This window comes from Pipra filicauda, unplaced genomic scaffold (genome assembly GCF_003945595.2).
Source record: "Pipra filicauda isolate LSUMZ 115617 unplaced genomic scaffold, ASM394559v2 scaffold92_size2517590_pilon, whole genome shotgun sequence".
NCBI lineage: Eukaryota > Metazoa > Chordata > Aves > Passeriformes > Pipridae > Pipra > Pipra filicauda.
The window spans coordinates 1,817,291-1,840,332 of record NW_024105120.1 but is presented as its reverse complement, the minus strand read 5'-3'; the positions used below and the strand labels follow the sequence as shown (position 1 = coordinate 1,840,332).

General features: G+C 38.5%; 1 protein-coding gene across 7 annotated transcripts in view; it reads right to left on the bottom strand.

Moving 5' to 3' along the window:
- INPP4B (inositol polyphosphate-4-phosphatase type II B) overlaps positions 1-23,042 on the bottom strand; it is a 371,943-nt gene that overhangs the window by 270,424 nt on the left and 78,477 nt on the right. For 6 of the 7 annotated variants that reach the window (XM_039391277.1, XM_027729659.2, XM_039391279.1 and 3 more), the window contains one exon: positions 397-455. The exons of the other annotated variant lie outside the window; for it this stretch is intronic. In XM_039391277.1, the coding sequence (XP_039247211.1) occupies positions 397-455 (59 nt within the window). Of the gene's footprint in view, positions 1-396; positions 456-23,042 lie in introns of those variants that run through there. 7 annotated transcript variants of the gene reach the window in all.

Here is a 23,042-nt window from a genome sequence, read left to right as displayed (position 1 = left end):
ACAAATTTAGTTATAAAACCACACTAAAAAATTGTAGTAGGGGTCTGAAATTGCATCTTGAGCATTGTTACAATATCTTATTTAGCTGTGAGGTTTTGCTTTCGTTATTCCAGTGGATTTGGTGCAGTAATTCTGGATTTAGACCCATGTATGTTATGAGCAGACCCTTGCCATAGACTATTTATGATTCAGCAAAAGGATGTTGATATCATGAAGAATACCCAGTGTTACAAACAGCAAACAACAGATTTTTTCATCTTCACTCTTCTAATAATAGCGATTTATATTTTTTGTCCCTAAAAGCACAATGCCAATGCAGCTATCATGAAAAAGGATTACTCAAGTTCTCACATATTAGACTAGCACATCAAGAAAAGCAGTAGGAAAAAGAATTACCTTATTTTTCATCAGAAAAAGCAGATTTCCTTTCAGTCGGCACCATCTCTCCCTCGGTTCTGTATGCAAAGAAGTAAGAGATTAATAAAAACAACCTTTTGTCTTCACACATTAAATGCTTCTCAAAGAAGATGCATTAGTTATAAAGGTCAGAAAAGAAAATCATTAACAACCAAAAAAAGCCAGCTTCACTCAGTGGTTGCCTATGTACAACATGCTGTTAAATGCCAAATAACTTCCCAGGTTTCTTCTACTCTGCAGCCGAGAGTATTGGTGACTGCAGCACACACTCAGCTTTTCTCCCTTCTCCTCACACGGGAGCAGAAACAGGCACTTTAGCAGGGAACAGCTTTTGCTTCCATCATTTCAGGAGATCAAACATAATCCACATTAAGACACAAAAACATTGGCTATTCCACTCAGATTAGAACATGCTAATCTGAATTCACAATTTTCAGAAGGTAAAAAAAAGTGAGTAAAATGAGACCTAAATATTTACTTGAGTATTACTATTCTACTACACTTTTTAAAAGTGCTTAACCAACTGGAATAGCAATGTATTTTTGTGTACATAACACATGCAGGCATGTAATCAAACTTTTGAGAACAGGGAATGTTTCAGAACTTTAGGGTCAGTGAGTGGGTCAAAAAACCTGAAAAAGTTATTCTTCCATAGCCAAGTGATTTTTAATACAACAGTTTCTTTGAACATGCTTGTATGTGTATCTGTAGCTACTTACAGATACCTAAACCTATTATAAACACATACGGATATAGATCTTATGGAAAAATGTGGTGTCTTCAGAGATCATTTCTTAAAAGAGGAAGAAACATTTTTTACACAAGATGTATTCTTTTATATTTTGGAGAGGGCGTATCTCCAGGCAGCAGCCAACCTCGAACTGATGTGGAGCTGGAAGAACAGCTGTACCCTAAGGCCACGTTATTCTACATGTTGCCTCTGCAGAACTCTTGTACTTCCCTCCAAGCTGGCCACCACTAAAAACATTATATTGAGCAGGAGGACACCTTGGTACAGTCAACAAATAAATAAAATTCTCTTTTCCTCATCATAATTTCAATTAAGATGTTTTAATAAGCAACATTTGAAAATCAGAGTAGCTTTTTCCCCACAAGAAAGTGGAAGGTTTACAGTCAGTCAGAGGCACTGGGACTCATAGAATAACTGTGTTAAGTGACAACCTGGGTTTTTTGGGGTTTTTTTTTGAAAAGGAATTGAAGTTCCTGGATCTTTTCAGACCTCCTAAAGTGCAAGGACAACATAGAAAAGAAAATAATATAAATTGATGCACATCCACCAACTAAAAATCCAAACACAGTTATCAGATCCGAGTACGTTGCTTTACAGTACAAGAGTCTGCTAAGACTAAATTCCATCCCCCAGAACCCTGTGGGCATCAGAAGGAAGGAAAACTATCACACTGACACTGCAGCTTTCTCTGATAACAAGATATTTTTCTATATGATTGGGAAAGTCACTACCTTGTAAGTGTGAAAAATAAGCAAGTTCAAAGATTAGTCAGACTGACGATGACAAGTCTATCAGTGGATAGGATACACAGTGGCCAGCATGCCTGGACAGAAATGACCCTTCTTCCCACATATGATCATCATATGATTGCTGGGAGCCAGAAGGATTTACTGGGCAATAGGAACATCTTACACATGCATAGCTTCTTAAACGCTTTGCTAGAATCTGCAATCTGATCATAGCACAGATAACCTGTGATACTGAGCTACATAAAAGTTTGGTCTCTCTCCAGTTCATGTAAGGTTTTTAGCAGTATTAGCAATATTAGCACTCGACATAAAAAAAATTCAAAACATCCTCATAAACAGCAGATATTCACTGGGCAGGGCTTGATATGCTGCCTCCAATGAGTACACAGGGTGATAATCCTGTTGAGAAACCCCAAAGCAGGCAGACGAGGATGCTCCCAAACGCCCCTTGTCCAGGAAGTTTGCTGCACCATCCACAGGAAACTCTGCTATTTATCATAAGGAAATGTATATTGTGGTTTCACCAGGGCATGTATAAAATTTTCTGAAAATGTGGCACAGAATTTGCTCAGCCTCTTACCATAATTGAGTCTGTGGTGGGTTTGGTTTTGTTTGGATTTTTTTCTAATAAAATAAAAGTAAATACAATCACAATGAAGATCAACTGGGACAAGTGAAAATAAAACATTTGCTGTTGCTGAAGTTACTGTGTTAGGACCGATTTTACAGCTAAGCATAAGCTATTTTCTAACAGCTACTGAGGGAACAGACACTTGTTCAAGCTTACTGGAAATTGAAAGACATTTAAAATATGATCATAAAAGCCTGAAGAAACCTGCAAAGGAGGTGGGAAGTGAGCCATGGAAAATCTATAATGATAAAAGAACACAGCTTTCAGAGGTGGAAGGGGTAAGTTCTGAGGAACTGGATAGCTAATCTTTTAAAACATGGCAACTAGTGACTGGTGACTAGCAATCACTAGCAGAAAAAAAACCAATCTTTGTTTACAGGAAAAGAATAATAATGTTAAAGACTGTGCGCTGTTTCCCAGGCACATGACAAAGGGAACTTGAAAACTTGAGCAATTTAAAGAACTAAATTTAAGCTTCATTATTTAGAAAGGTATTCAGCACCACTCAAGCATCAGTAATGAAGAAAACTAAAAACAGGTATATGTGATTAGTGTAACTAAGCCAACAGCTGCAGAAAACATGCACATCAACCATGAGATATTTCAGCACAAGTCATTGTTACCTATTAATTTTTCATCCCCAACCACTCTGCAAATCTTCAGTTTTCCTTCCTTGTCAAAACAACCTGATGGTTGCCTGGCCAGCAAAGCCAGATCTTTAGCATTGAACCTCATGGGGTTGCCAGGGAAGAGGATGAAGATGAGTAAGAGATGGAGGAGGACAATGAGGATACCAGGTAATCTGTTGAAGCTGAGCAAAATCTAGGCAGCAGATATGAAGGTCAACTGAAACATTAAAAACAAAACAAAAAACCAAGAGATGCTGCTGTTTATTGTGATTTCCACTCTCTTGTGCACTCCAAACACGGTACTTTCTATTCATAGTATGTGAGTACTGTAAGTAATAGGGGAAAAGCAAACAAGGTCACATAGGTGACACTCCACACTTTTTTTAAGAAAGAAAAACTTGGTTTCTTTTCGGTGGCTCAAGAACCTTGTGCAGAAGCTCTAATTCTACACACTATTACCAGTTTATCAATACCACTAAAAATATATTTTCGCTATAGACATATAAATAACTAGAAAGCTCAAGTATGCATTCACAGGGCAGGGTGAGGAGGGTAGACTGCCTTGGATTTCCACCTCCTTCACAGGAACAACAACTCTAACAAAATACAAAGTGTTAACTATAAAAGTTAATGTGCTCAATTATTCATGTTTTGCTATACTGACACTGATTAGGACACTGACTGCTTCTTTTTTGTTCATGGTATATTCTAAGAGTTTTTAATTCTTTTGGAACATTTTATTCTGTTTTCAGGAAATAAATTGTGTCACCACCACCACACACACAAAAAACAAACAACCCCAAAACAAAACAACAAAAAAAAACCAAAACCAAACAGCTTTCATTTGTTAGAACTCCATCAACTGAACTTAGTGAAAAAAAAATATACCTGACACTTTTATATAATAGATCTTTGTTTCTTTCTCAGTACTCCTCCTCAATATTAAAATCATTTCCAATAAATAAAGTTCCATAGTTGGAGTTTTGAGCAGTGGAAGTTTGGAAACAAATATTTTTGTCAGAATTGAAGTTAACACAGCACCATTTCACAGTGCTGCAAGAATGAGAAAATAAGGCCACAGAAGCAGTTCTAAAGAGATCGCCAAAACATTCAATGCTCTTAATATCCAACACTTTTGTAAAGGCCTTTCTCAAAAAAAGAATTCTTGGTATAACCCCCATACAATCAAACAACTGAAGTTTATCAGATGGATTTTACAACTCCTATACAGTTTTAAAAACTTTTTAAAAAGCCATACAATCCTCAGCACATGGGCTTCAGAAGCCAGTTTCTGTCTCTAAAACAGAAGTGTTTGTTCTTCAGAGGACAGCAGTGGCATCTTTCTCTGGTGAACTACAACTCGTTTAACAACTCCCAGGCAAGTTCCTCTCAGCTACTGATCTGAAGGAGAAGTTACATCTTCTGCACTGTATCTTTCTGTGGGCCCTTTCATTTCTACTTTTACCTTTATATTCACTTTCTTATCTCAAGTCTACCCCTCATACAAGGACTGCTGCTGTGTCCTGTAACTTCTAAATGCCATATCACAGCCAGTTCCAATAGCACTACAACAGTGAAAGCAAACCAGACTTAACTATTATTTGTACGTATGAAAAATGGCCGAGTCGAAAACATGACATTATAAAGACAAATCTCTAAGTAATTTTTTCCTCCTAGGGAGGTTCTACAATTCTATGGAGAACTGCCATAAAGTTAAAAGGCTCTTTAGTTTCCTCTTCATTATTAAGTACCCTTACAAGAAAGAAACAGAATGCACGCAAGCAGTCCCAACACATATCGAAGGAGCAGAAGGTTGCAGCTCCAACTTTTCCATTCATTCCCACACATATACCTTCTTTCTTGTTTTCCCTTTAGCATCAGCAGCCAGACTTCTTACCCCATCTTCACGCTTTCCCTCCATTTCATGATCTTGTTCAAATTATAACATCGTACCCTTATGGTCATCACAAAACCTGACCTGCAAGTTAACACCACACCAGGGTGCTGCTGTGCCCAGAGTGAGCTACCGACTCCAAGGGAGGCTCCATCATGAGGGTGCAGCTGGTTGCCAATGCTTTATAAATTGATAGACTACAGCTGTGGAGAGATGACTCATACAGCATTGAAAAAAAGGATATTTATCATACGCTGTAATCTAACACTATGAGCATATTCAGCACTGAAGACCAAATCTATTAGGGGAGCAGGGAAAGATGCTGGCTAGGCCACATGACATAAGAGAGCCAGCCACAATGACCCTTGGAAAAGGTTTACCACCAGGCCATGTAGGGACTTTGAGACTGGCAATGTGTCCAGTGTGCCCAATTCCTAGTTGCCTCTGTATGTTGAGTGGACTTAATTCTTCATTTTGTTTTACAGTCACAGACTGTATTTTTAAAAACAGTGTTTGCAATGGACCTGTTTGTTTTTAGAAAACAAGAAACAAGTTTGGCAAGCTAAAAAATTTCTGTGGGCTCCAACTGTTGTACTGTCCCCTCTCAGGCAGGCATCTTGCACACCTTTCACACAGTTCATTGGTAGCTCTCTTGTTTTAGAGAACACAGTTCTAGAAATTCAACAGCAACCTACTTACTTATTGGTTTGTGAACTAATCAGTTCCAGTCCATTTTATAAACACCTTATAAATCTACCTTAAATAGCATCTTCATCTGCATACAGTTACTCTTTATTGCTTCAATCTCTTTGAGTAGCATGAAGAAAGTCAGAACCTATGAGTCTGGTCCCAGATGGAAGAGTCATTGAAAACCACCAATGACTGATTAAAACCTATGCTATTAAAGCAATGGTTACTGGCTAAACCCTAATTATGCTTAAATGCAGTAATTACTGGAATGCATGGACATCTGTATTCCACATAGAACTGCAAAACACAGAAGGTAGGGGAAGAGACAAGTTGTAAACTGCTATTTAAGAAAGCATTTGCTTTCCAGCAAAGTTAAAAACAGTATTAGGTAAACAGAACATACTGGGCTTCTGGAAAGGCCATTGAAAGGAATAAAGAAACTCCAGGAGGAGATATGCATATTGATTTTGCTATTTTCCCCCTCAAGGGAGATGGTATGTATCTCTTGCACTCATCTATCAGTAAAGTAGTAATGGTCTAGAAATTCCTTCTACCACATCTGTGCATCACTTGCTCTGCATATGAGCCATAACATGCAAATCACGGGGGACAGTAAGAATGGCACACAGCAGTTAAAACCCTTGAGACACCAGTCTCAGCACACACAAGCCAGTAACTTGAAATGCAAGGCAGCTGGGCCAGTAGAGCTCCACAGCAATAATAATCAAGGTGCCTGTTCCTGGAAGTTTGCCAGAGAAGCCAAACTTATCTGACAATGCCTGAATATTATTCAGACCTAAATGGTGTAAGAGATCATGGGATTCAAACTTGGGATTAACTTAGAAACTCAATGCCCATCCAAAGGCAAACACAGCTAATGTTGGCACACCAGTAAAATGAAAGGTAAACAACACTGATAGACGTGTCCATCTTCAGCTGCAGCACTAGCTCTCCTTGAAGGAGCAGAAAGACTTTTTAGCTCAATAATCCATTTCCCTTCTGTCTCCATTTTGGAATAAAGCTGTTAGTCAGGGAAACTACTTAGTCATATACTGCCTTTAAATGCTTGTCCTAGATAATTTCTTTCCTAGCATGAACTCAGATAAAAAAGGTATTATCTTCAGTTATTTAATACTGGTGGTTCAAGAGGCAGGCATTATTTAATGCTCATGGCTAGAGATAGAGGCATCCTGAAGTCCCTCTCAACACTCTTCCACACACAATCACCACAACCATAATTCATACACAAAATGGACCAGTCAATTACTTTGTGAGTGGCCAGGAGAGAAAGGTGGAGGAGTCTACGTCCTTGAAAGCAATAATTCTGGAAGAGATGACCATTTCGACAGCTCACGGACCACAAAATTTATCAAGTTCTCTGTTGGATGTCCTCTGTCTCCCTGCATTTGCAGTTATAGTTTTCATGATCCCTTTCTGTGGACAGGGAACAACCAGAACTATTTGATTCACGTGAAGCAGAAGAAGAACCGTGATGTGTTGTAACTGTCAAGCACCAGCCCTATAGTTGCACAGCTTTGATTAATACGGTGAGAGAAATACACATTTTAGATCCCTTGCAGAGATATAAACCCACCTCTTAACCTACACATAAATGTTAGAAGTCAAACAGAACTAGCAGCACGTTCAAGTAATCTTACATTACAAGGGAGATTAATCATGCAAGATAAAATCTTGAACAAAATTGATTTCAGCACCTAAGACCAGCATGAATAAAAGCTACCCATCAAAACAGTTTGCAGCTGATCTCCAACGCTTGCACCCTGCAGGACAACTACTAAGACATACTTTATTAGTTTCAGATAACCACTGTCCAAAGCAGTAAGTGCAGGGGGTCACTCGTGCCAATACAAAAAGGGACGAACCACCTTCATGGCTGCACACACTATCCTGAAACAACACTTTCAAAACTGTCTCTTAGGGTTCCAAGTTTTTTTATGGATCATAAGCCCAGATCAACATTGAAGTAATCAGTGCATAATACCTCACTGCTTTCATTAGTACTGCATTTAATTCCAGATATTTTGGTAAAGTGTGAAAGTACAAGCTTCTTAATACTGCAATCTCCTAAATCTCTGAAACAAAGTCAATAAAATTGACTGATTTCACTAGTTTAGCAATTTCAAAAAGAAAAACACTAGAGCTTATGTCTTCAAGTCCTCAGAGACTCTGCCAAATGCATTCTAAATTTCCATTCTCTTCCTTTGAAAAGGTACAATATTTTTAGTTCACATCATTTTGTATTAAGAACTTCTTTAATCTTTGCAACACACAGCACAAGAAACAGCCTTCAAAAGGAGAGGTGCAAAATCAGTCCATAATTTTGTCTTCAAAACTTATATTCTTTTTAAGCAAAGAGATATTGCTAATTCCACACACTGTCTTTTTATTAGGGCATAAAACTCTGCTTTCTATCCCTGGTCCCTGTACAGTGAAACAAAACACTAGATTTTTTGTCTTCGACTGAGAAAATAAGAGTACAGTGCAGAGTCAGCAGAAAGAATTAATGTGTGAGAGGAGTTTTAAATATGCAGGTATATTGATATATCTAAAAGGTTCAAAAATCTATCCTGTATCCAAGTTTTACCTTGAAAATTATTAACAGGTGATCAGCTGATTAAGCAAGAAACTCCTGGCTGACATAAACCCAGAGACTGTGTTCCAAAGAAGGTTTCAGGGATCTGCAAAGGCAACCTCTCTATAAAGGGAGAAAACAGTAGGGGAACATTTGTCTTACAAAATGTTACAAAACCTTCTCTGTAGGTTTGGGTTGTTTTTCTTCCTCACTGAGGTAAGATAGGCAAGACTAAATATCACTAAATACTAGGCTATCTACAGAAGGTATCTATTGGCAATATAAAGTTATTTCTTTCTATATGAAGATGCTTATCAGCTGGCTGCACACAGCCACGCTAAGTCATTTTACCCATGGAAAATTTCAGATTATTTCTAACTTCTCAATCTCTTGTCTCATTCTTCTGTCTCCTGGCTGTCTTATTTCCTTCTACCAAGGTCAAAGCTAGGGCTGATCATATACTGCCTGTAGTTTGCACTTACACTTTTTAGGCTGCCAGTACTACTGCAATCCATTTGAACAGACTATCACCCTCAACTACTTCAAGTATTTCTTCCTACCATTTATCAGCCACTGTGGCCTTCCAAATAAAAAAAATGACAGGCCTGCAATATTCAGCAAGTTAGTGAGCCACGAAACTTCCTAGGACACCCTTTACTGAGCATTGAAAACAAATTTGAATTTTGTGTATGTGTGTGTCTAGAAGAAAGGTAACAGAAACATTAAATGATTATTTGTTTTTCCCAATAGTACCAGTGGTTATTTCAGTTGTATTTTATGCTGAATCACACACATACCATATTGTAATACCTTTTACATCTTCATTCTCGCTAAGTTTTCGGTTCCATCACCCTTACCTTGCTATGCCCTAAAAAAATAACAGGAGCCCTAGTTGAAAAGACTGTTCCTAACCAGAGCCAGCCTTTTTCCAAAGGAGGCATGGCCTTGCAATGGCATAATACAGCACCACATAAACCAACCAGCACCCTTGTTCTCTATCACTACTGTTTGCAAGTCCCTTTCAAAAAAGTCTTAAACTTAAAAAGACTTTAAAAGCAAAGTAACTCCGGAAAAAGAAAAAGCTGTGAGAGGTGAGCTGTTCCATTTGGAGACAGATAATGAAAAATTAAATGCTGGATTGGCTTGAAGGTATTCCCTTCAGCTGAAAAAATAGCAACCACAAAAAACAGCTCTGTCTTCCCTTCAGCTGACAGACTCCCCAGTCAAGCAAATTCCTAAATGATTCATGTAGCTTGCCAGCATTCAGATGTGATCATTCTGGGGAGAAAAAAAAAAATTATAAAAGTCTTGCATTTTGCTTCCTTTAAAAGGGGTAATACAAATAAACACTGCAAACAGGTAGAACCTGACACACCCATTGAACAATGTACTTGTAGCCATCGATACTGATCCAACTGAAAGCCAGCCCTATGAAAAGGAAGTAATTTATCTGTTGTGGGAGTTGTTCCCAGGTGTTTTACTGCACCACTGCTAGGCAGAGGATTGAGCAAGAAAGAGTCTACTCAGGTGCCTTCCTGAGCCCAGCCACCTCACTGTGACACCGAGTGTTCACAGATCAACTTCCCTCCGGCTGCGCTGGAGCAGCCACTGACCCGACACAGGTACAGGCTCCTGGGGGAAGGGAGCTCTTCTTCCCCAGAGCAGCACCGGTGCTGGTCTAAGTCAGCTTAAGGAACTGATCTTGATGAAAACCTGATCAAGCTGTTCCCTGACCAGACTGAACCACCTGGCTGCAGAAATGCCAGTGCCAGCCCAACACAGAGGCCAAGAGTGTGCCCCCACAGGTAACCAACCCTTCTGCAGACGGCCACAGATGTGGCTTAGCATGACAGGGGAACTGCAGCCTTGGGACAAAAGCTACACACAGCTTTAACACACAGCTGTGAAGACCCAGAAGAGGCTTCAATTTTACTATTCCACGTTTAGGGAGGGACCATGAGCTCTCCTGCTCCTCTACTTTCCATGGGAAAGAGACTACTGGGTTTCCCTCAATTACCTCTAAACTGACAGCATGAGAGCATGGAAAAGTACAGCAATTAATATTTGATGATCTTTAATATGAATAATTAAAAGTCAAGTAAAATACCGAGGGGTGGGTGGGGAATCATTATATTAAGTACATTCCCAACTTAAATATACTGCTCCTTAAAGTTCACAAATATCTGGTTAAGTACATTTCTAATTAAAAAGCAAGTATCGCTGTTAAGAACATAATTGTTGAACAACTAAATCTAGGAAACAGTGACTTGGTGCTGTTATGTTAAGGAAGAACCATAAATCATTTTAACTGTGTCTCAATAATAATGATTCAACTTTTATATGCAACAGAAGTCTCACTTCAGCAGAAACTATCATGTCATTTGGGGAAGGGAAGATTGCAAAACAGTTACGGGGAAGAAATGCAACAAAACTCGTGGAATGTGAAAACTACTAAATACGTTGGTACTTTATACTGATCTGGCAACTAGAGCAAAAACAAGTCATTTATTGACTGTTTGATCAACGAGATATCCTCAAATAGCAGATAGGAATAAAGTTGATGTATTTTAAAGGATGAATAACACTTATCGAGCAGACAAAAGCCTCACTTTTTTTTTTTAAACCAAGCTGCTGCTATCCCCCCAAAATTCATCCAAAGTTAAAAAAAGGCCAGAAGAAATTAAGAGGTGATACTTTAGAACCACAACTTGAATCCAAGGACAAAGGATGATTCAGATGATGATCAAGCTCTTCCCAAATACTTGTCTCAATTAAGATCAGGACAACTCAAACTGCCTATGTGCCCATAGAAAAGCTCTCCTCTGTAGCTTATTCCAAGACAACCTATGTGTCTGCTGAATTTCTGGCTGCAGAATTCCTTAGTATTACAACCTGTAAGCAACAGACACCATCTGTGGGAAGTCAAAACCAACTAACATCTTCTCATGCAGACAGGCAATTTGGAAAGTGTAACACTTCACTCAAGTAAACTTAAAATTTCTTAATTATGAATATCCATCACTATACTAGTTGTTTTCACTAATATGCAGCTTTTACCTAGCTGGAAACAGTGAGGAAATAAAAAATAAAAAAAACCTGAAAAATAAGTTGAATCTTATTAAGTTATCAATCAGGCAATAGAGCCACACATTGAACTGGATTTCTGCATACAGTTATCTACCCTATAGTGTATGACACCGTACCCTCTTTAGCTATAAAAGATCATGTGCAAATGTTTTTGCAAGTATTTTTTTAAACAACCTTAGTCTAAGAAGTTGGAACTGACAAATAGCCCAGCTACATAAAACCCACTAAAAATACATGTTCTTCAGATTAAACACCTCATGCAAAGATAAAAAGTTCACAGCAATAACTTAAAAAACAAGGCTGTCAAACTAACACACTCAATACAAAATTCAAGAGTTGGTTTCATAAGATATTCATGCTCCTCAGGTACAGAATTATTTGGGTAAGAAGGCCGTGATTTCAGTGGCATGATAAAATTATTACTGAACAGGTACGTCTGAATTAAATGAGTGCCTTTGTATTAAACATGAAGCATAACCACGATTTTTACTAGAGGCAGTCCAGGGCTGAATTGTCTCTGTGATGAAAACTGAAGGTGCACAGTAGTACAAGCCAAGTCCCTTGACACAGAAACTGAGCTTGCCTCAGGATGTGAATGGCTGGCAACAGCCTTTTTTTCATCTGTAGTAAAATTGCATCCGATTGCCCAGCCTGGAAAAGTTGCTCAACCTCTCGCTGAAGGATTGTCACCTACATTTTAATCAGACCTACACGCTTTGAAGGATTCTCAGCTTCTAAAAGACCCTGTGGGCAAGAATTAACGGGGAAACCAGCCTGAAGCAGAGAAACAGAACTTAGAAGGGGACCAACAAACCCATAACACCAAAAGATCTGACTCTAAAAAGGCTGGAAAAAAGAATTTCCCTTGGAGCTTCAACTTGCAAAGTTCTGCAGCGGTGGCTACAAACAGGCTGTTCCTTGGTCACACTGGTGTTCTTTGCTTTCCTGTCATCCCATCACAGAGGCAAAGCAGAACAACCACAGCCTGGCCAGAGTAAGTTTTCCTCACAGTCTGGGTATTACTAAGGCTTTGACATATGTTTGCAGTAGGCAAAAATGGAGTAGTAAGTTCTGGCCTATGGAGAGGGGCTTCGAGCAGTAAGCACAGTTTGAGGAAAATGCCCTCCAAGCAAAAATAGTGACTGGACTAAACTCAATTCCAATCCCTGGAGCAGTTATCAATGTTACTTTTGACATAGAGGCAGATTTTGAAGAAGAATATGCCCATACAGACAGAACGACTATGTAACAGTACAATTAATTCAGTACAAAAATACATTTGAATAATATCATAATGAACTATCTTCCTCCTCCTCACTGCATCATTCCATTACAATGTCATCGCACTGCTGCAGACGTGCAGTTATTTTGATCTTAACTACATTTGCATACATTAAAAGATGTGAATCTCTTAAGATTTTAAATCTTTCAGAATGAATGCTTTCTTTTGTATTGAATAATCAGGAATATTAGATAACTTATGAAACAAAAAAGTGTTTCTCAAGAAAGAATTTTCAAAAGAAATGCAATTCCAGGACATACTTCTCAAAGTCTGCTTCAAGGCTGCAGACTTCGTGGGAAGAACTACCAGAGAGTCAATTGGACTAGGACATCACAAAAAGAAGGAAAGTTTGGGGACAGAAAAGAAAGGACCACATATACCAAGGTACTTTAAAGGTGATGGACAGGAGAAGCATCAGAAATAGAAACTGGGTATGGACTGGAAAGAGTCATTAGAGTTGGAACATGCAGCAGAGAACATACTTGGAGGATTGTAAAAAGAGAGCTCTCAGTGGGAGCTGCTGGTAGATCTAGAAGGGTAAAGGGAAGGTAAGGCGGCAGCACACTAAAACCTCAGGGTCTAGGCCAGAAGAGAGTCAGTTTTTAAGATTCACCCACAGCTTCTTCCAGCTCTCTAAACAAACCCAGCTAAGGTGGGTGGCTCTGTGGACTAAAAATTCTTCTGCAGCTGGTAGAGGGGCATACTTTTTGCAACTGATGTATAACAGCCTTAAAACTGTTATTTCAAATGGAACATCAATGGCTTTAGGACTTTTTCCCTCCTTTTTGAATTTTCAGACTTTAGCCTAAACTATTTTATCCATCCTGCTTCAAGGCAGAAAAGCAACTTGGGCAGGAGTTTAGACAAAGAAGTTTAAGATACTTAAATTCTCCTGGTAAGTAGCTTTTGCATTCCCCGAGAACATCTTATAATTTTCAGACTGCAAGCACACGTGAACAGTATTCTATAAAAGCGTTCCACTCGATTTACCCAGCATGGGCTGTTGGGTTGTCCCACCCCCTCCCCAGTTCACTATGGGATATCAGTACCTCACAATACAGACCCAAAAAGAAAATAATTCATAAATGACTGAAAAACTTATTTCTTCCTTAATTTCCTTAAGGCAGCAATAGGAATACGTTAGTTGGAGGACAGCTGCAGTGCCAGCTTTCTCTGGTTGCTTCTCAAGATTAAATGTCTCTTTCTCTTCCCAGTATACAGATTTTTAAAATAAATAAACAAATCAAAGGAAGACCGACGTTTTTCATTTTGTTTGAAACGCCACTAAGTTGGCACTTGCTTTGAGCATTCTCAGTAAATATGGCCAAAGCTTTAACTTCTGCCCAACATTCCTCTTTTAAAAGACTTTCCCCACCCCCAGCAGTGACACAGACCCACAAGACTTCTTTATTAAGCTGTTTACTGTTTATTTGCTTCCCCAAAACCAACTTCGCTATATTTAATTATTCTATGGATACATTAACTTTCTTCTTCTGCTCTACCCAAATAAGAACATTCAACATTTATTTTGCGCTAGCAAAAGAGTCTAACATTCATTTAAAAATCACCATGCAGGGAGAGGCACAGACAACTCCCTTGCCATTAGCACAGGTGTCAAGACCAGTCACATCAAACTCTTTCAGCAGGTGGACGGAAGAGGTGTGAAGTCTAGAAGGGTGGCAGGTGAAAGAGGGGAATTATCATTTTCATCGTTTTATTTTTTGTGCTGGTGCTTTTGAAATGTGCCAGAATGAAAGACTGTTCCTATGATTACCTTTCAAACACAAAAGAATTACCAAGGGTCAGAAACTGTCAGTTACAGCATTACCTGCTTTAAAGGCCTGAAGTTCTATTAAAAATTTCTCTTGACATGGAAATAAAAGGCTTAGGGCACCTATTTTTGTAACTGTTGCAGTGGCATTTCAACTTAATTGATTTAATTCTCAGAAGAAACTGTTAACAAAAAGTTACTGCTTGAAAAGCTTGAACTATCTCTACACAGAGAAAGACAAAGTGACTTCAACCAGTTATGTGAAGTTTCTACCAGACACCAAACAGCCAACTAAACCCAGAGAACACATGCTGGACACACAGGATTACTCCAACCACACTAGGGGGAAAACAAACAAACAAACAAACGAACAAACAAAAAACCAAACAGAAAGCGCCCTTTGAGTTATCAAATCTAATCCTTTTCACAACATTTTATTACTGAGCTCAAACCTTTTGCTTTTCTCTACATCCCCAGATGTACAGAATCTAACATCTAGATTGGTTTTTTTCTACATCCCCCAAGGAATGTTGTTCCAGTACCTGATCTGGTTTAATGGCAAGAACCTTCTCTAATTTTCAAAGTAAATATCTTAATGTCCAAATTATCCACATTATTATGCCAACACTGACCTTTACTTTACATTTATGCTCTCTTCTTTCCCTTACTAGAAGTGTCAAAGGAAGTCAAGTTTTGGGGTTGTTTTTATTTTTAAATTCATCCCCTATAGAGAATATTTTCCAGTCCTTATGATACTTCCCTGACTCCATCTCTCAGGAAAACATACAGGACCAAATCATATACATACTCAAGATATACAAAGTCTGAGTTGAAACTACACTACTTAAACCCAGCCTCACCCATTCTTGGTCCCATGATTTATTTTCAAATTTTAAAAACTGTTATACCTCTCAACCACAATATCTTGACCCTACCCACCGTTATCAGAAGCACTTGTTCTCGAGGTGATATGCAATGAAGGTAGTTTCTCTCATGATGAACCCAGTAGTTTTTATCTTTACACCATTACAATTACCTGTTTCCACTGCAGCTACTTCAGAGATCTATCAACACCTCAGTAGTCTCTTAGAACCTTTCACCGAACTGACATCAATCCAAGGGGTTTCTGCTTCACTCACATTTCCTCTAAATTATTAGAGCAACACTCTATAATATTATTATAATATTATACACTCAATAATATTATTATAATCTTATAATATCATGTATTATAGTGCTATCCAGTAACTTCTATTTCAGCTGTATCCTTAAATATTCATGTTCTGCCGTGACTCCTATGTTATTATCTTATGACTGTGATATCCAGTCTAACATTGTGCAATTCAAATTACTCCATTTTATACCCCAAGCTCTTGGTATTCCCACGAAAATGTTTCAGCCCTGCTTGCATTTCAGCTAATACAGCCTTAACTGCACTGAAAGCTGGCATAGTCATAACCACATAGACATTACCTGACTACTGTTCTCAGAAATATATTTATTGCACTTAATTTTTCTAATAATTGTCTATTGTTCTGTACAGTTACACCATGTTATCCTTGGTTTCCTACCTCTTTTCATGTATACATTAATTAAAAAAAAAAAACAGGCATTATGCAATTCTATCATATTTCTCAAATTCAAGTTCTTCAGCAACGGCATAAATTCTCAATGCCAGCAAGCCATTACTCTGGGGATTATAGTTTGATCTCATCTATTGAAAGACTCCTCTTCCAGTAAATGCATTTTAAATGGTCAAAATTTCTAATTCCTTTCTGTAGGAACAGGTCTGGAGTAACACATCTCTGTTATCCTGCTGTATGTCTTTGTTCCAAGGCCCGGGAGAATTCTGCTCAGTGCCAAGTGAGCCTGCACACAGCCATGCAGCTTCTCCAGCCCATGGGTCTCTTCCAAAAGAAGCCCTCAACATTTCTGCCATCTGCAGAGTCACAAACATCTGCAATTACCCTCCATTACACAGACTTCTCTTCAGCCTGGTTTTTTAGAGCCTCAAGCTTCCCCAGTATATTGAATACACATGTAATATTGAAGTGGATTTACCGTTTTGTCCAGAACATCTGTAAACTTACAATTTTGGGTATGCCCACCTCTACATTCCACCACTACGTCAAAGCCTTATGTGACCTCCAGACTATGCTTTTTGTCTGTCTGTGACAAAGCAACACAATAAACAAAATAAACAAAATGCAGTTTTAAGTGACAGAGCTTCAGTGGTACTACCACAGTAAGAAAGTTCTGAATCTCAAGTGCTGCCTTGTCACTTTTCTTAAGCAACAATAAAGAAAATCATGATAAAGCGTGAAAGCAGCAGCCACAAATCAGTACTTCCATACTCCTCACACGTAAAATGAAGTCAGAAGCAATTTAGAATAAGAAACAATAGATAGCATTACCCCTGTCACTGGGAGATACCGAGAGAAAAACAAGCTCTACTTACTAAAAGACAAAGTGAAATGAAACAAGCACTTGCAGATTATAAGCAGAAAAGACAAAAAGTTGCAGTTTCTCATGGCATAGAAGAGAAAAAGTTAATATAGCAACTCTGTTCTGGACCCTTAAGACAGATTTCCAAGGAGTCCATGTAACACTTAAAATTCCTTTGTGGTTATACTATTTACAAGTTGCTTGACCTAAAGTTCAGAAAATTATGATGGAACATTAATTTTACTGGGTCTAATTATTAAGTGATAGTACTTTCTTCTATGAAAAGAACAGCAAATTTTTTTTAGCATGTTTTTTCCAAAAATATTTGGTCTTCATGTTTTCATAAGGAAGCACAAATGTTATTCACAAATACTCGAAGTAAATACAAATATTTTCCTCATTTTTTATGCCACTCTCAATCTCAGTAACATAGTTTGTAATAATATTATATGACCTTTAAAGGAAGTCTTTCCTTAGAACCTTTTCCCTTAAACTCCTCATCATATTATCACCATGGAGATGGAGCAGTAGCTGACATATTTTTCTTCTTTCTACTACTATATGAAGTTAAAAATGGGAGAGGGCAAGTAAAGTACATAACCAAGTTTGTTCTTATCAGTACTTGGCTTTATATACAAGAGAAGATGCAAACAGAAACATTTTCAAAACACTATATGGATTTAATACCAAATGTATTTTGTACCGAATCCAAAGTTTATGGACACAATTACTTCAGCATTACCCCAGATTAAGCCCCATATTGTTGCAAGAAGGCTTAATAAATGTAGATATCATTATCAAAAAGCTCTGAGCCAGGTTACTTGAAATACTGAGCCTGCTCTCTGGGTCCAGATCGCATCACAGAAGCTTAAAACCCTAAACCCAAAGTTAAAATTGCACCTTTTGTAGTGCTAAAAATGTCAGTGTCCATTACCTCCCCTTATTTCATAGTACCTAAGAGCTATCCATCTATTCATAGAGCAGCACCTCACCCATTCTACAGGAAAAAAAAAAAAAACAAAACCCAGAAATGCCAGACACCTTTATAAATTTGAAATGCAACTCTGTCACCACTTCACTCATGAGCAACAGAGAAATGCAGTAACTGCTACAAACACAAGAGGGAACACAGCTTCTACCACATCTGCTGAAAGGACACAACATTAATACTCCCAGGGCATTTCCTGGTCATCACCTGACTCCTTCCAGGATGTTTGGCACTACTGCAAGCATTAACCTAACCCTACTTCTTGTCTACTCAACCTCCCTTTCCTAGCAGTTATTTATTTCATTTCAGGCTCAGTGTAAGCCACAGGTACTTCACCCCATCAAAGTCTGAATAACTTGCCTATAACACATCATCAGACATGTCTAGTAAGACGAGAAGAGCGGGTTTGAAGCACACTAGACATTTTTAAAGCTAAAATAATAATTCCACTAGTAATTTACAATTAGTTTCCAAATTATTTTTCAGCAAATGACAGAGCTCAGTTAGACTTACTGCATCCACTTGACACACACACACCTACATGTATTATACACACAGAATTCTTACTCACAACCTTGCTTCTGGCATTTTTAAGCATCTTGGTATTTTTAATCCTACATACTGGCTACATTTATAATACACAGGTCAGCAAACTTCTGGTCTGTCATTGACTTTCTTTTCATTATTATTGATCCCTTTCATATTCAAGTAACTTTTTTTTTCCTAATGCAGTTGCAACTCTGAGGTTATTTGAAGACAAACTTAGCAACCTGTATTTCACAAAAATGATAGAAAGGTGGAAGTTTCACCCAGACACTATGCTCAAACTGCTATCAGTTCTCTATCCAGGACTGGGATGTACTCAGATCTAGTTCACTGATGCACATACAAGAAAGTCAAACACTAGCATGTAAAGCAGCTGCATGCATGAATTGATGGGATTAAAGGAAAAATTACTTCCTGAAAACCTACAGTAGGATTGATCACATAAAGGATAAGCAGGATATATAAACACAAGTGATACCTAAATTAATCCATCTGGGATAAAGAGACCAAGTCACTGATAGGAACTTCTAGGTAGTATTAGATGAATGACTGAAAAGTCATTCTGGGTTTAGCCTGGGATTAGACAGCAGGTAGCTCTCAGTATGCCTGATTGCATCTGTATTTTTTCAGACACAATAGGAACCAACTTACCAATGTACCTCTTTCTTATTATGAATTTTACTAAATTTGAAAAAATACTGAACAACCTATTCAACTGCAAATGGCCCTTGGGCAAAGAGAGAAAATCTGGACTCAAGATGTGCATCCTTGAATGGAAACTAATAAGGAAATCTAGTAGATTTAGACTTACTAATCATGTTATCAGATTTTTAATGTATGACAGCAGTTTCTAGCACAGCCTGTAGAGGATAAAAGAATGGTATATGCTCAGAGGACAGGAAATACTAAGGCATCAAGTTCTGCTATTGAAAAGGAGAAGAAAAAGACAAGCTAGTCCCAAAATAATAGATAAGAAAAGATATTCAGTCCTCTCCTAGGGACACAAAACCAAAGAGCTGGTAGGAGAAATAAAAGAACAAGAATAATGGAAAGTTTATTTACAAATACACAAATCCATACTTTCTAACTTAGGAGACTCATTAGGAAGATGTCAAGATTTCTTTCTCAGCAATTCTCTGTAGATGCAAATAGGACCAAAACCCCACAATATGCAGGTTTATTGTTGTTGGGCTTTTTGTTTTATGCAAAGCAAGAAGGAAAAATAAAAGCCATGGGGGAAACACTAAACTACCAGGCACTATGTGACCAGAAACATCTAACAAGTAAATCTAACATGATGCTGCAATAGACACCTACAGTTATTTTCAAAGGTTTGTATTGATGAAGAACCAATATTAACACTATGAACAGTCTTCTTAGAGCTAGCTTCAACTAAAACAGAAGATTTTTCATGTAATAGGGGGCCGCATATATTTGTCATAACTCTCTTTAGGCTACTACATACAATATAAAACCTATATTCCAATGATTGCTCTATAAGGCCAAACAGCTTTCAGATACTTTATGAGCCAGGACCAGCCCAAGCACAGAAACAAAAAGGAGTGCACACACATATAACACATAATAATTGAGAATTACTTCTAAAGGAAAAATAATTACAGCCAGCTACCTTACCTGAGCTTAGCGTGTCAAGGCACTGTCTTCGAGAAACTCGTATTGATTGCTTCTGATTTTTCTCCTCTTCCTTGAAATTTTTATTTTTGACAAAGCTTATCTTTCCCTCTCAAACAGGCCGTGTTGAATTTAGCAGTAACAGTGTTAAATTGCAGTCCTTCTAGTTGCCACTCCTCCCTACCTGGGGAAGGCACCACCCCCACAGCAAGGGGAACGAAATGTAAAGCTGTGCTGATCCTCAACACCTGCTATTCGACACAAACGAGCACTGGTATCAACACAAGCTGGAACACCTGGCTGAGACCAGCGACAGCCAAAACACCATTTGTTTGTGCTGCCCAGCACTAACACCACAACCAGCCAGGACAGCAACTTCCCCTGGCGCTTCAGCAGCACACAGCAAAGCTCATTATCTGCTTTCTGCTCTTGTTTCCCATTCCCCTGTACTAAGCCAGGGGACAGGCATCTCAGGATGTTCAGTAATATAACTTGGATTTAATGTCTGTATGTTCCTTTTAAACACAGATGAATCATAATCCCTGAAGGTTATGGTTTTCCATACTTGCAAGACCGCTCCTGATGGGATTAATTTTTGTAATAGCATAGCTGATCACCACCATTAAGCAAATATAAAAAACACATAATCAAGCAGAGGAATGTAGGCAAATAAACAATTCCCTAAGATCTGAAGGGACTTGGTGCTATGTCTAGAGAATGGCAGTTTTATTTCTTAGCCTAAAATTTAAGCAAAGCATTCAAAACCAAACAGATTTCTCCAGGCTCCTGGAGCACTGATTAAGTCCAGCTGCTTCAGTATCTGTGTTGTTTTGTGCTGCCAATCTTCTCCAGCCACGTTCCCTTTATGAGAGCACCTAATCTGCCCCACTGAGTCTGATTACAGACTAGACATGGCTAACTACAGACTGGTGTCATCCTGTTGGCAACAAAATAAGTCATTCCTCAGCAGAGCTCTTTACAAGGCTCTATATTTCTGAAAGCCCTGGTAAATAAAACAGGCCCTGGAAATCATAGATAGATGGATGTTAGTGCTGGGATCCTGCAAATGCTTTTCCTTTCAATGTCTGATTGAATCAATGGCTGTACAACTTCAATCCACTTTTGCTTCTCTTACATCATAGTTCTCCACCACACACATTCTGGTTAACTAGGAAAAGAAAGAAAAAACCTAAATCCTATCTGAGTCTTCACATTCAATCAGCCAGTGCATGGTATATGCTCAGAGTAAACGTTTCAGACATGTTAGAAAGGCCAGTGATATACTTAATGAATTGTGAAACAGTGACCTCTGCTTACTCACAGGACTTTGATCTCAAAGGGACAAAATTCTGGTTCTACACGTTGAGCCTTGCAAGACTCAGATTATAGGCCTCCCAGCTTGATTTATTCATTTTCTTAAGGAGTTGTGAGGTGGTTTTAAAGCTGCAAAGACATTAGATGTGTGTGAATGCTCATGCCTTCCAGAAGGAAAGTAATTTTCCATTTGCAGGATGAAAATGGCACTCTGAGTGGTATGTTCTCTCACTTTGATGAAGAAAGCCATTTCTGTACAGATTGTCCTGACTGGAAGGATATGAAGAATGGAATAGCTAACTAACAAACACTTCTGGTCAGGAGATAGGCAGCACCAGCAATTCATTTTTCTGCTCCTTACACTCCACTGCTGCTACCAACACAAATCAAGCTGAGCTGAATGGATAAAGGAACAGAAAGCAATGGCTGTTCAACTTGATGAATTTTCTTCAGAAAAAAGATCTCGTACCTAAGTATTATTGATAGAGAACACAAAAACCACTGCGGAGAATCAGTCAAATTTAATATAGAAATTCCATCCAAAGAAAAAATGGATGTTTAATTTTGAGAATGTTTCCTAGTTAAACTCACATTCTCAATAGAACCTTGATGTTGAGGTGAGCTACAATTTCACTTATATTTGAAAAAATATTTCAAACTAAAATTGTGAGTTAAGTATTTGTTCACTGCTGAAGCAAAATCTGAGGGGTGTATTATGTATTCTCAGCAGTAAGGAGATAAAACATACACACACACAATGCAAGCAGAGTAAGAGCTTTTATGGACTCAACACTGTGCCAAGATAGAAAGGGCTTCTGGGTACCTACAGCTCAAAAAACTGGAACCTACCAGTGTAATAGTTCAAGTATCTGGCTGCACAGCATTTGGGACCATTTCAAAGAGAAGAGGAAAGGAAGGGAGTAGTATCTAAATTCAATATTTCACTTCGCTGTTCCGGGCTAATCCTTAAAAGAATCCATAATGTGGCTGGTAATAAATTAAACTCTCATCTCAGCAGCAAAATGGTCCTACATCCCCCTTTGCCCCAGGGAGAAAGGTGCTGGAAGCCAATCTGAGCATGAGAGAAGCAATTTAGCCAAAGCACCTTATGCTTGGACTAATCTGAACAGCACAGAGACTGTGAGGCATCAGCTCAAAACCAACATAAATTAGAGCAATCCCAATTGAGCCTGAAGAGGGAAATGTAACAGTTTCATCTTCCAGCGTCCCAAAATCCAGTAGTGTGCTTCAGGTCTTGCACTCTGGAGATGGTGATCAGTGCTGGGACATCTACTTAGTTAACAGAAGACCCTGAAGACAAAACATTTCAGGTTTCACAGTAACCTTGCTCTGCCTCCAGCAGTGCCAGGCCGGCTTGCCACAGAATACAGCTGTGCCACCAGCTGCCACGTACCAGAGGTGGGGGACATTGTTCTGGGACATTTCATACATCTTAAGAGCTATCAGTAGCATTTATGCTGTCCATTTACACTACACCAGAGGATTTAAAACAAAAAAAAAAATAAACAAAAGAATGGGATAGCCTACCTCCTCATACCTACTTTGCAGTAATTGTGTTTTACTACAGCTCTTCATCGTACCTGGCCAGAGCTGAGGTTGTCT